The sequence below is a fragment of the Galeopterus variegatus genome, unplaced genomic scaffold (assembly GCF_000696425.1).
Source record: "Galeopterus variegatus unplaced genomic scaffold, G_variegatus-3.0.2 Scaffold5432, whole genome shotgun sequence".
NCBI lineage: Eukaryota > Metazoa > Chordata > Mammalia > Dermoptera > Cynocephalidae > Galeopterus > Galeopterus variegatus.
Genome location: NW_007731543.1, coordinates 55193 through 70295, shown reverse-complemented (window position 1 = coordinate 70295; position 15103 = coordinate 55193). Strand labels below are relative to the sequence as shown.

Here is a 15103-nt window from a genome sequence, read left to right as displayed (position 1 = left end):
AATATACTTCTGAAACTTCAAATAATACTAATGAATCTCAAAGTATCACACAAAGTAATAGGGGGCAGGTAGGAGAGGTTCCAAAGCACATAATTCAATGTATACAAAATTCTAGAAATGACAAAACTATAGTGACAGAAATCAGGTCAGCAGTTACCAGGAGGAAATAAAAAAAGGGACTGACTGCAAAGGAACACAAAGTAATTTTTTTGGAAATATTCTATATTTTAATTGTGGTCATGGTTACTCAAAATATAGCACACTATACTCTCAAAAATAATGAGTTATCCAATAACCAAATTACATCTCAATAAACATAAAGCAGGGGAGGGGGAAGGGATCTGAGAAGGAGAAACACTGAAATAAAACTACTGAACTGCAAGAAGTAGGTGCCTTGAGAAAACCATGGTGGTGAGTCTGCTATGATAAAGGCCCCAACCTTCTACAAGTATTATAGTGCTGCACATGGATTTTATGTTAACATGTTTATGGGATTTTATAAAGTTGCACAGAGGTGTGGATAAATACAGCATAGTCAAGAGCCAAGGCAGGCCATGCAAGTCATTCTCCATTGTAAAACCAGTTGCTGATACCTTTGCTTTTTAACCACAGATTTCTATATCCCTTTAAAATGGTTATAAAAAAGTACCACCAACCAAGATCCAACAAATCCACATCCAGGAATTTATCCTAAGAAAACATCAAAATAGTAAAAGATATGTGCGCAACCAGTTGCTGATACCTTTGCTTTTTAACCACAGATTTCTATATCCCTTTAAAATGGTTATAAAAAAGTACCACCAACCAAGACCCAACAAATCCACATCCAGGAATTTATCCTAAGAAAACATCAAAATAGTAAAAGATATGTGCTCAAGGATGTTAGTTGTGGGGTTATTTATTAGAGTAAAAAATTGGGGAAAATGCTAATCAGTGATTGATTAAAAAATGATATATCCACATAGTGGAACACTGCACATGTTAAAAATAATAATGTATATTTTGACACTGAACAATGCAATATGCATATTATGTAAAAAAGCCAAACATAAATTAAATTTCCCATTTATATAAAATTATAATACATAATTATAATTCATGCATATGAATATAAATTATGTATAATATATAGTATATAACAATTTATATTGTATTTGATATTTGTAAAAAATGTTAAGAGCACTTACTTTTTTTGGGTGGTAGTATTATAGGTGGTATTTACTTTTTCCTTTATACTTTTGGAACTATCTCAATATTTTACAATTAGCTTATATATTATCGTTCAAATAAGGAACAAATTGCAATAAAACGATGTGTATTATGAAAAGAAATGAGAAAAGGAAGGCAGCAGAACTAGTGGTCCTGCAGGCTGCCAAGTGCAGAAGGAAAAGTAAGTGAATAAGTTGAAGATTTCCATATATTCTCCAGTTATATAGGAAAATATTATGGTAATTAAGATAATTTTTAAAAGTTACCGTAACAACTAAAAATATTTAATTTTTACCTGTAGATTATTTTAATGGTCAGTTTTCTTAAATTGCAAGCGACAAAGACCCAACTCAAAAAGGCCTAGGTATTAAGGGATATTTAGTAGCTCACAGAATCTTAGGAGATGACCAATCAAAGTGCAGGAAAAGTGGGAATGCAGCTGAAATAAGGGACTAAAGTGCCTCTGGGATTCTCTCTAGGCTTTATGAAGGCCGGCTTTATTTTCTATCACCTCACACTGTCTTTTTTGATAAGCCAAGTAACACGGCCATCTACAAGTTCTAAGACCTCCTATCCCCAGCTTGCCAACATCACAGAGGGCCTAGCCCTCCTCAGCTGCAGATGAGAAAGTTCCATGAAGGACTCAGACTAACACAATCAACTGTGTATGAGAGATAAGGTTATGTAAGATTAATTATGTTCAACCCAACTTGAACTATGTGATGATTGTGGCCAGATAACCAGCTCCCAAAAGGAATGATGTCCCTAACAGACAAGTGAGTATACTGAGCAAACAGGAGGTATTTACTACTCTAAAGTATGTAATTTAGTTTAGAATCTTTATCACACTTTACCCTTAACATGTTATGTGACAGATTACAAGAACCACGTCTAAACTGGAAAACCCTTTTATAAGTAGTATATGATGGATTCCATGAAGATGTTTTAGCAAACTAAAAGGAATTGTTATATTATCTCTTGCATATCTGATTAGAGATTAAACCACTTAAATTCCAAAAAATTGATTATGTATAAATCTTTTCTAAAATAGCAAAGCCTCTAAAATATTCCTGATATAGTTTCTGGTCTCTGAGAACGTATAATTGCAGTCAAAGTCATATAAACCAGAAGTCAGAAATAGCAAAGTGTTTTGGAAAGAGATATTCATTAAAAAAGTATTTTTTAAATGTTGGTCCAAAATGTAAACAGCTGTGTCCATTCTGATTGAAAATGACAGCTTCCTGTAGGATGGGTGTGTTTGGGTGAACAGACATATGAATAAATGCACACACTATACTGGCAAAGTATGCATCTAAAGTTAAGAAAGATTATATTTGGTAGTGGGAAAGCAAATGTATTATTTTATACTTATTTTTTCATTATTTCTCAGATTGCACTAATGAGTTACAAGTATCTGTTATATTTATAGCAAAAAATTAAAGATGATTTTTGTCTTGTTTTAGCTGAAGAACTGTAGTAAAGTGTTCAATAGTATAGGTGTTAATCACACACCACCACAACTGTGCTCCTAAAATGAATACATATCAAATAATTTTTAGTATTCTATAGCACTATTATGAATGCATGAGCACTTTGATACATCACTTAGTAACAGAAATAATCACTCTCTAATTTGTGTCTTTCTGAAGTGTCGATTTTTACCTGTCAGATTCTTTACAGCAGGCTACACCTGTATTCTACTTAATGTCATTAACAAATGAAACCTAGAACATTTCATGGCCTGCTCTGTGAGATGCATACCTGTTATAACTAAAATCTGTGAGCAATTTTTATTGTGAAAAGCTGGGTATTAAGGGAAAACTGTAAGCAGTTGTTAAGCACGTTTCCTGCTTTATGCTCTTTAAAATGCAGACTAGCCTGATGTATAGAAAACAGAAGTCAAAAATGAAGACTACATTTCTACGTCACGCTCACAGACATGCAGCCTCACAAAAAGATCACATTTCTTTGACAGAGTCATCGATTCCCCTAAGCAGCAAGGTTGGGAGTTCATTTTTTGATCTAATGTTACATTGTGAAAGGGGATACAGTTGATTTTAGGTTGCTCAGTTCAGGTTCCAACAGATGCTCTGCCACTGACCCTGAATTGTTACATCCAGTAGTTCTTAAGGCTGCAGGAAATTGAAAGGAAATAAGCCACTGAATTTTTTTTTCCTACACATATACTGAAATAGGTACTCTCCAGGGATGGTACTAGTTCACTTAGTTTGAAGAAACGATTGCCCTTGTTTAGAACTTCATAGAACACTTACTGACAGCTCTGTCCCGAGAAATGATTACCCTCCTATCAGTCTGGTGAAGAACACTTGATAAAAACCTCCCTCTCATCCTACAGAAATAAATCTGCCTCACTTAGTTTGAAGAAACGATTGCTCTTGTTTAGAACTTCATAGAATACTTACTGACAGCTCTGTCCCGAGAAATGATTCCCCCCTTATCAGTCTGGTGAAGAACACTTGATAAAAACCTCCCTCTCATCCTACAGAAATAAATCTGCACCTAACACCAGAGAATCAATAGCATATCAATGTTTTCAACTATTATGCATGGATTCCATTGTGTACTACTCTGTTTAGAGCTGTGAGTTTTCAATCATGTCAATCACAGCAGTAATGTAACCTGCAATATATCACTCCTGCATGAACCAGTAGGCATATGCTGATGTTATCAATTCCAGACTAAGAAAAACTATGAAGTGACAATGTTGCCCAAGGACAGCAGCTGCTGACAATGAAGAGAGAACACCTCAAAGGAAAAGCAATTACATAAACCCTGAAGTCTCTAAATACGTGGTAGATGAGATGCAATAAATAACAATTATATAGTCATATCATCTTTTTGTGACCATTATTCACCTTCAGTTAGAAGAACAGAGCCCAGTAACAGGTATTTTCTTTTAAGAAGGTGATAATGATTCAATATCTTAAACACTAAAAAGATTCAAAGAAGCAGTACCAATCTTTACAGTTTACAAAAGCTTAGGCTAAACTTGGAAAGACAAACTGAGATTTGATAAACATATCAACTCATGGATCTTTTTCATTTTCCTGCAAAAATTAAATAGGTGATTAAATAGGTGTTTAAACTGCATCACATTAAATTAATTTTGACTTTTTTTTATCATTAAGTCAACCAACGTAGTAGATGCTTGTCCTTCTTTGCCAATATATTAGCCATGAATTTCCATGAGAACTGTGAAGCAATGGAGAACCTGTTAACTCCGTGGAAGTTTTTGAATTCTATAAGTAAGTACCTGAATTCTGTTCAAGGCTTCAGAGGAAGGAAGACAGAAAAATGTAAAAATCTCGTGATACATTTAAACCAAACTAGGGCCTGTCACAAATATAAAGTAACTGATGTCACCGAATGCAATAAACATTTGGTGAAAACAAGAAGACAGACTAGCAGTGCTGGGAGTTTGGGGAATAACAAAAACAGATGTGTTGCTCTAATACATATTGGGAAGTTTGCTAGCCTATCAATTTTTTTTTAAGAGAAATAAATTGACTAGCCTCCAGCTAATGATGACATAACAATTTATTCCTCCTCTTCTTATTGCTTTCCAGGATAGAATCTCAACATCCTATATTAGAGCTCTCTTAAAAATAGACTACTTTCTACATGATTAAATGTGACACCCAGCAAACTGCAAAAAAAGCCTACATATCTTTAAAAATAGAGAGATAAGATGTATTGTACAGGTTTACCTTACCGTAAAGCTTTTGGCCCAAAGAACATAAAGAGCTCCTTCCCCAAAGTTTCCACGCCACTGTAAACATATCCATTAAACAGTCTCAAGAAATTCTGGTTGGCGTCTCTATTATCGTTCAGTGCAGCTGCCTAGTAGAAAACACATACACACACACACAAATTCTAAGCAAAATTATAATTTAATTCTTAAATGTATTTATAATACTTCATGCCCAGGTGCATTCCAATGAGAAGAATAATCTCCAACAAGTCAAGTAATATAATCAGCTGTTTACATACATTTTGTCAAATTACTATGCAGTCATTTAAAAAGAGAGCGGCCAAAAAAATTAAGTGAAAAAAAGTAATTGGCAGACAATCAAAATGAGTTTCTTCCAGGAACATATAGCTCTGTGCATATGAAAAAGAAAGTACAGGAAAATAATGTGAGTGTTTAAAAAAAAAAAAGTGGAATATAGATTCTTCCAAGTCCAGAAGTATATCCAAGTTCCCCAAAAGAGTATTCAGATAAAAACAGGTAAAAATGATAGATAAAATATGAAAACAAAAATATTTTTAACCACATTGATTAATTTTTAAGCAAGTAAGGAATAATAAGAGGTCAAAAATCAAGTAGACATAGGAGAGAACCCTGAGAGGTAGGTAAGCAGAGCCCTGAAGTGAGCTTTTACCCTAGGGGCATTTACTGGACGTAAGAAATGAGAGCTTCAATTTTCATGGTCTTGTAGGAGTATAGAGAATGAGATAAAGCCTGGGGTCTCTTGAGAGAAATCAAGACCTGTCCCACTCCAATCACTATGTTAATAAAGAAGAAGGAAATTCATGTTCCTTTTCCCCCATCAGCCTTGTAAAACCAAACATTACATTGTTAGTGAGACAGGAAATGCTCAGTTTTCCTGGGTTTGGGTTTCAGGATGCACCTCTAGGTTTCTAGCCATTCCTCAAGGTCCCAAGCCCCTCCTCTAGGAAAGTTACTCTTCCTAGTGAGACCTAATTTCAGAACCAACAGGAAGAAATTGGGACCTCATGCAGTTAGCTTATGCAAATGCAATGGCTGGGCATGCTCAGTAGAAAAGGGTTATATAACCCAGGTAGCCAACCAAGCATGCTTAGTGAAAAGAAGTTTATACTTTGAATGACCTTCCACTAGGGGTGCTAAAGAGCACAGAATATTCTTGAATATGTCTGGTGCATCTGATAGGATTTGACCAATGAACATGCTTCAAGAAGAGACCAACTGAGTATGTGCATTGTTACATTACTGGGAACCACCCCCTTAACTGAAGAATATTCATGAGACAGCATGAATATGTATCAGATAGTGAAACTATAAAAGCCAAATCCCAGCAGAAGGTGGAGTGGTTGCTCACTTTCTGCCAACCCGCACTTTGCTGGCTGAGGTGTGTAGGTTCTACTTTCACATTAAGCTTACTGTTAGCTGGTGGCTGCTCACTCTCTTGAGCCAGCCTGCACTCTGTACTGCGCTTTAAGTATTTCTTACTTTTGTATTAAACTTGGTGTGGGCCCTGCTCAGTCTCTGGAGCTGGGCCGCACTCTCTCTGTGGAACCTGTATTTCCTATCCGTTACATTAAACCTGTTCTCACTTCCTGCTGTGACTCTGCTCTTGAATTCTTTCCTATGGTGGAGTCAAGACCTTGGTAAGAGGATGGGGTAGGTTGAGGGCTCCTATTGGGCCCCGAAGACCCTTCCTCTGGCATCATAAGGATTACAATAAATGTGCAATATATGTACTGAATGCTTTAAGAAAATCAAGGAAATTATAAACATAAATGAACATAAAACATAAACATAAAATATAGGTTCTTCTGTGAGGGAAGAAGAGGAATAGGATTTTGTTTAGATATTGGTAATGTTCTTTTTCTTAAACTGGGCACTATGTATATTGGTGTTCCTTATATCGTTTTTTATTCTTTAGATATGTTTTATAAACATTTCACTTACACTCAAATTTAATAAAAATCTTAAAATTTAGAAACAAATAACTAGTATATAAGATAAAATAGGTACATACATATACATATTAACTCTTAAACTAGAGTAATAGCCTCACTTCTGAGTTTTTTCCTTTTTCTCAAATGAGCCATTATATACCTTCACACAGCTGTCAACATTGTCCTGACAGCCTCAAAGAAAACCTCAAACCAAGTCCTCAAAGGTGTAATTCATGTCCTACTTGCTCTACAGGTGTTTTACCCTGCTCCCCATAATGAAAAACAACACACAACATGACATCCAAAGAGAAAAATTGAAAATTATGAAATTAAAGGCTCTACAAATGTTGAATAAAGACGTTTATGGCCTGATGAACATGAATATTACAACACAAATGTTAGCAGAAGGGCAAGTGGAGGAATGACCACAGGCAGAGAAATATTCACTTGTGAAAAAATACTGACCTCAAACTATCAAATGACTTCAGAACAGCAGAAACTCTTCCAGCTATAGATGCTGTGTGACCTTGGCTTGAATATTTTTAAGAATTAGTTAATACTCGATGGGGTATTTGGGAATTCAAATGAAATGTTAGTATAACCTCTTCCTTGCTCACATTTTATAATTTTCTCTGGTACCTGAGTTCCCCACCTGAGTAGCAGAATAGTTTCAAGGCTTTCTACCTGCCAAACTTAGCACTGTGTTTTCAAAACCACTGTCAATAGTACTTACAATACTAAATTACTATTAAGTACTGTAACTTGTATTTCTCCCCTATCTGTCTATAAGCTCCTGGGTGACAGAAATTCATGTATAGCTAATATCCTTGAGGGCTTTACACAATGCCTGGGGTTCAGAAAACAACTGTGGAATTAAACAGATCCCTCCTCTCTTCCTTCCTAAGACTGAGTATTGTTTGAAAACACAGGCTCACTGTCTCCCCACCCACTATCCCCATCTTGCTTTACCTTTCCCAAGATTTCCTGCAAAAGCTTATATTCTACCAGATGTTTTATCTCCTTTTAAAATTTATTAACACCCCAGTTTCTTATTTTCTAATTATTTGCAACGGAGTGACATTTAATACAGGAAGACCAAATTCTCATGACTACCAAAAGCTACATGGAAGTAAAACACTGTATTTACCAGAAGTTCCCATGTAAGTGTAAAGAACTATATAGGAAAGTATACAAAGAGATTGTTATACGTTCAGCAACAAGTCCTAGAGCACACGGTTTTTACTTGACATGGTTACTTAGCATTTGAATGGTTACTTTAAAAATATCTATTCTATATTTCATTTTTGTTTTTAGGGAACTAACAGGAGGTAAAGATGTTTCTATTCAATTGTCCATCATGCAGGTGCTTCACCTAGGTCAGTTCATTCCTGGTACACTGCCATTTCTGAAATAATCTGCTCTAGATAATATACTTGAGACAAAATAAAATTTTCAACTTATGATTGGCTATCACAAGTGCCCGCATGTAGTTTTCACTGTTTTTTAAAACCCCATCTTAAAAGGAAATTCTGGTATACCAGTCATGGTTTGTTCCACTTATTTTGAGAGCTATTGTATATCAACTGAGCAAGGCTTTTGCAATAAACCTAAGATTTATAAGATATTCACTTGTCCCACTGTAGAATCTAGGGTTATCACCTCTCTCTACAAGCTTTTGCTGCACAGACAAATTCAAAAATTAATTTCCACAAGCCTATTATGTTTGCTATAACTATACACAATTGCCCACTATATACCTGACTTTCTCATATTGACCCTTATAATCCTGTTACTGTATGATTTGAACATGCCATCCTTTTTTTCTTTTTCCTGAAATAGAGAAGAAAATCTCCTTTGCCACAATTTTAAGCATGATTGAGAAGGGTTCACCTTCCCATTTTCAAGTGGCTTAATAATATGAAATCTTCAAAACAACATATATTTTTAGAGACAGCACATGATGTATGGTGCTGATTACCATTTATCCTGCCTATCCATGGGTGAACAAGAAAGATGAACTTTTCAGAGCAGAATATGACTTTTCCATAGATAAACATTTCAACTCGAGTGCAGTTACATATTTTCCCCACAGAGAAAATACCATACTTACTTTCATATTCTCTCCTCCTTTTTCCCCCCACATGCCTTTTTCCCTCAATACAGCAACACTTTACTTAATAAGAGGTCATTTATCTACCAGTCTAACTCATCAAATAACCTAATTTTAAAATGGTCTCTAAGCACTAAAACAGAGGTATTTAGGTCCACGCATCACAACATATTCTACAATTTTCTAAATGCAAAACCTTTAAGCACTGACCCAGAGACTAAATACTTTGTAACTTATTTGAGGGCACCAAATGATTACAGACCCTTCATAAGGAAATACAACGTTCCTCAGATAAATGGGTCTGGTGAGAAAGCACTGATCCAGGAGAAAAATAACAATTGCCAGGATGCTTATTTTGCTAGGCACTAAGCTAAGAGTTGTATATGTCCTCTAATTTAATCCTGATCAAATAAACTAAGATGTGAGTATAAGCGTCTCCAGATGAGGGACTAACAAAGGAGTGGGAATTCAAAATGAAGATGATCAGATGTTCCTTTCTCTACAGCATATTGAATACTTTAACAATGGATAAAAATCTACAATGACGATGAAAAAATCACCTCCCTTAGTTTCCTCATCTGTAAGAATGTTATCTGCTCTGTTATCCCTTGTTTCACAATTCTATATAAGGCTGAATGCTGATAATGATGATCCTGAGTCATTAAGGAGAAATCATTATCAGTATCCATTTAAGAAGGTAAGGAAGTACATAATGCATGTTCTATAAAATATTTAGAAAACCCCTTTAGGTACTTAAAGGAATTAGCTTCATTTAGTTGGAAAATGAATCTGTGGATTAGCTCATTCCTTCAAATAAGGGCAATAAAATGAACTATAATTTTTTCCCCACTTTGAAGAAGGGGAAGGTAGGAGGAAAACTTTTACTATCTGGCTTCATTATTTTCATGTAGTAGGAATTTCCATATAACATGCACAACAAAATACATACATACTCATAATGAAAGATTTCAAATGCAATTTATTTTTAATTCCTTAATCATTTTGCAATATTCAAAACTTTGCTCTTCTCCATCCCTTCACCTTTTATTAAACGCTTATTCTGTTCATGATTGTATTAGTCCATTTCTGTTGCTTATAACAAAACACCTGCAACTGGGTGATTTATCAAGAACACAAAATTTATTGCTTACAGTTTCTGAGGCTGGGAAGTCCAAAGTCCATCTGGTGGTGGCCACGGTAACCCAGGGGTCTCACATTGCAAGATGGTGGAAGCAGAGAGAGGAGAGAGAGACAGACAGACTTTCTTCTTTTAAAGCCCTCAGAACCATGCCCCTGAGCACCATTTTTAATACATTCACTACTGCATGGTCCTACAATCCAACCACCTCTTTAAGGCTCCACCTTTCAATTACCATAATAGGATTTCCTCCATTCACTACTGCACGGTCCTACAATCCAACCACCTCTTTAAGGCTCCACCTTTCAATTACCATAATAGGATTTCCCACCCTCTAAACAGTCACAGTGGGGGCCAAATTTCTAATATGTAAAACTTGGGGGACAAAATTCAAGCTTCACTGAGTTTGGGGGGACATAATTTAATCCACTACAATGATAATGTGAAGCATAAAGATGAATGCATAGCCAGTATATTAAATACACATATCAAATCATAAAGAGTGATGGGAACAACTACAGATTAATGTTTCAAATGAAATAAATGCTTATAAATAAACTGTTTCATATCCTGTTTTGTGAAAGGAGATTGAAAACACATGCAGATTACATAGTGATTTGACTAAAATATTTTATCCACCCAACAATTAAAATTGGAGGATTGCCTCTTCAAAGCTTATTAACCAGACATGTTAATTTATATTCCAACATTGTTTCTTACCATGAGGTTCCACAAGTTCAAGTAGAGTTTTATGCAGTGTGCTTACACAGTTGCATAATTTTTTTTTTTTTGTCTTTTTCCGTGTCCGGCAACGGATCGCAACCCTCAGTGTTGCCCCCGTACCGGACCAGGACCAGCAACGGGATCGCAACCCTCGGTGTTGCTCCCGCGCCTCGCTCAGCCAGTGAGCGGGAACCGGTCTGTATGTGGGATCCGAACCCCCGGGCGCTTCCCAAGCGGCGCACTATCCAGTGCGCCACCGGGCCGGCCCCACAGTTGCATAATTTTATGTTGAGGAGACAGTGGATCGAAATTCAGAGAAATAATATAGAGCATACACGACTAACATATGCTGGGATCGTCTATGGCTAGGCTTTCTTCTTCAAAATGAGGATCAGTTGCCACAGGGAGACATGCATTCAAGTGTGTTCTCTATGAACTTTAAACTGAAACAAAGAGGAATGCTATATGACAGAGTAACTGGTTTATTATGGCAGTACGCACTGAGGCAAGGTTTTTTGGTATAGTGATTATCTAAAGTTCAAATCTTTTATTTTAAATGCCCAATTAATATTTCTTTAGCTCTCCTTTGTAATTTTTTTCATGTTTACTGGATTGTAAAGAATATAGAATGCAGTTATTAAATTATTTTTAAATGCTGCCTTGTGAAAAACTAATCATTTCCCACCAGAAGCAGAAACATTTAAATAGCTTTAACTCTCTGGTATTAAATGCCTCGGAAACATGGGATCATCTGTTACGATAATGATCTTGCCAGAGGTTTGTGACAACCTACCATACTTTAATGAAATTTACTATGAAACCAGTATCACTCTACAAGGCAAAAGACCTGTCATGTTTACAAAGGTCATCTTGTTATTTTTTAGATCAAAGGCCCAGAAAGTTAAGCCATGGCAAAATATTTACAAGTTTACCAATAGCCACCAAAAGATTATTCATTTCATACTGATTTTCAAATCCAATTTCTATAGAACCAGATTCCTAATCATAATCACAAAGGCCTGTTCCGATTTTAAGTACCTGTTTCTGTCAAGGTACAAAACATAATAGCTTTAAATGCAGGGCTTTTTATTTGTGAGAAACAGCTTATTGAGTATTGCTACAAAGTGATATTGATAATTGCCCAACCACTAATGAAGCTAATCACAAAGGCCTGTTCCGATTTTAAGTACCTGTTTCTGTCAAGGTACAAAACATAATAGCTTTAAATGCAGGGCTTTTTATTTGTGGGAAACAGCTTATTGAGTATTGCTACAAAGTGATATTGATAATTGCCCAACCACTAATGAAGCATTTATAATATACTATCAGGCTGCACAGTTTTGTGCAATCTGAACATGGGAATGGAAGCAATTAGACAAGAATCATCAGAGTAGACAAGAGAATTGACTAAATTAAACAAAACTAAAAGTGGTGGCAGACATGGCCAAAAACCCAAGGTCGCACAAAGGTCGCACTGCTCTAGTTAATAACTAACTACTACATACTGAGCATTATGGTGTTCCTACGATTATATGTATTAGCCACTTTCCTACTGAATCTTTTATTATTAAAAGAAGCTACAGCATGGTTAAGAGTGTAGGCTTTGGAGTCAGAAAGAAGGGAAATCAAACTCCGGTTCAAACCCTTACTAGTCATGTGATTTTGGGCAACTGATTTAAACTCACTGAGCCTCACATTCCTCATCTGTATCATCAGGTTAACCCTTTCTCACAGGGTTATTCTTTCTCATGAGTGAATGAAATGTAAAAGCACTTCATGCCTTGCCACCAGAGATAATTACAACAAACTTAAAAGTAAATCATTGTGCTATTTTGCCTAAATACCAATGAGGTATTTATTTAGAACATTCGGTTGAATTCTCACAGCAGAAACCTCATCCAATGCATTTTTGTTTGCCCAGGAACTAGTATAAAACCTAAAAATACATTATTGTTGAATGATATAAATTATGATATTCATAAGCATATTTACATCATATCTATGGCTAAGCCCTATCGCCTTTTACTTCTGAAACGGTGATTCTCCTTCCCTGTCTTCATCTCTACCACCAGTCCTCGAGTCCAAACTCCTCACCTGGATTACTGTAGTCATCTCCCAAGGGAGCAGTGTCCACTCTGGTTTCCTCCAGTCTTCTCTTTTTCCTTTCCAAGATAGAGGGATCTTTTCGAGGTGTAAATGAATCTTATCACACTTCAAAGACTCCCAATTACTCCTAGAATAAATATAAAGTCCCTAACCTGGTCTACAGAGTTCTCCATGATCTGTCTCCTCCAATCCAGTCCTATTTCAAACCACCTTCCTTCTATATCATTCTCCCTTTTGCAGCCACATTGGTTTTCTTTCAGTACCTCATATGCTCGAAGCTCTCTTCCTTTGCTGTCATCCTGCCTGAAGTGTTCTTCTACAGGCTAGACTTCCAGCCAGGTGCTGCATATTTCCTTCTTGCCCTTCATACCTCAGCTTTGTTACTTCCCCAGGGAAGCCTTTCCTGACCTTCCTATAAGTCCTTACAGGACCATGTACCTCTCTTTCAGCAAACTTATAAATTTATATTTCTTTGTTATTATTCAATATCAGTGGATCTTCTCAACTAACCTATAAGCTCCACAAAAGGAAGTGTTTGTTTTGTTCCCCAGGTGCCTTGAGTATTCAAAATTTTATTGACTGAGTAATTTTCATAAACATTAATATTCTTAAGAAACAATCTAAAATCCATCTCTGTGGTACCCTCGAACCATTTTGAGAAACACTATAATTTTTATTATAGCTTTTACAATAGGTACAGAGTACTTACTGACATATCAAGTCAAAAAAACTAAAAGGGCAATTGGAAGGAAATGCAAAACTTATTCTTTTTCTAAGTTTGAAAATGTATTTTCTCAGACTTAGAACCTCATTTCTTTCAAGTTGCAAGCATATGCAAATTTCATAGCAGGCAATTTTTTCTTCCAGGACCAAAGGCTATGAGGACGCTTTGCAGGAGAAATTGAAGTACAGCACAATATTGCATGTATCCATGAAATACAATCATCCACACATCTAAAGGGCTTTTAAAGCATGATGGCTTAATCAGAATATTTTTAGTACAAATTCTAAGTTCTTACCAAATAAATATCACATCATCTGCAATGAATGCCTGAGTGGCAAGAAGCTGTGCTACAATTTACTTTAAAAGGAAATAAATTCACTTAAGGGAACCAGAACTGGGTTTCACTGCCCCTTTAGTAGACAGCAATACTGAGTGGGAAGTTGGAGCTAAACTTTCTTTGGGCAATTTTAAAATTATATAATAGTTGTGATATACTTAAAAATTGCAGAATATTAGGCAAGCTAGTCGCCAGAATTTTATGCTAAAAGCTTATCATATTAAAAATGGGAAAAAACATATCAGAGGTTGGAGAGATCTGATCATATTAACAGTGGAAAATGCAGCTGCAGGCATAAGAAAACCATCTTCTGCTGGGTTATAAATTAGTCAAGCAAAGTGACTCGGGCACTGTCAGCCCAGCGCTGCGGCAGTTCTCTGCTACGCAGGCGCGCTAGGACCCACTTCTCCCTCCCGCAAAGTGAAGATAAACTTTGAGAAAAGCGGGGACCCAGGGAACCTGGACCAGAGCAAAGAGACGACACTTTGGACCTTAGAAACCTGATGGGGTCTTTATCCCATTTCCCCCTGCTGGCCTTATGGCCAGTTACAGGAGCAGCTCACCTGGGAAGAGGCCACAGCCCCAGAAGCCGCGCGCGGCAGGGCGGGGCCCGCCAGGCTCTGCAGGGCGCTTCCCCGCACGTCGGTCACCGCCTGGCCCGGAAGCACCCGCGCCCGAATTTTCTCTCCATTCAGGGTACAGCCTGGTCCTTCCACCATCTCCTGAGCCGGCACTGTAGCCCCCTAGTTGCAGGGCCTGATGGGAACTCTGCTGAGCCCCTTAACCTCCGCGCGGGGACTGACTCCGCGAGAGGAAGTTCAAATCCCGCGCGCGTGCAGCCCCGCCCAGGCCCCGCCCAACTCCCGCCAAATCAGCCATTTCACCATCGAGGGGGCGGGGCGCGCCCTTGCAGCGCATGCGCCGTAGCTCACCCCCGTCTCTACGTGGGATTATTACAGACAAAATGCAAATACGGGATGAGTGGAATCCACCCAACGAGGCTGAATTTGAGAGCAGAGGAAAGTGGGACTTTGAGAAGCTCTAAATTTATGTTATTAGCTTTAAGGTTTT

At 37.0% G+C, this 15103-nt stretch overlaps 1 protein-coding gene across 1 annotated transcript in view; it reads right to left on the bottom strand.

Moving 5' to 3' along the window:
* NEIL3 (nei endonuclease VIII-like 3 (E. coli)) overlaps positions 1-14867 on the bottom strand; it is a 55749-nt gene extending 40882 nt beyond the window's left edge. The window contains exons 1-2 of the mRNA XM_008589426.1: positions 14596-14867; positions 4943-5070 (exon numbers count right to left, since the gene is read on the bottom strand). Coding sequence (XP_008587648.1) covers positions 4943-5070; positions 14596-14751 — 284 coding nt within the window. The 5' untranslated portion in view covers positions 14752-14867. The remainder of the gene's footprint in view (positions 1-4942; positions 5071-14595) is intronic.
* Between the last annotated feature and the right edge of the window lie 236 nt (positions 14868-15103).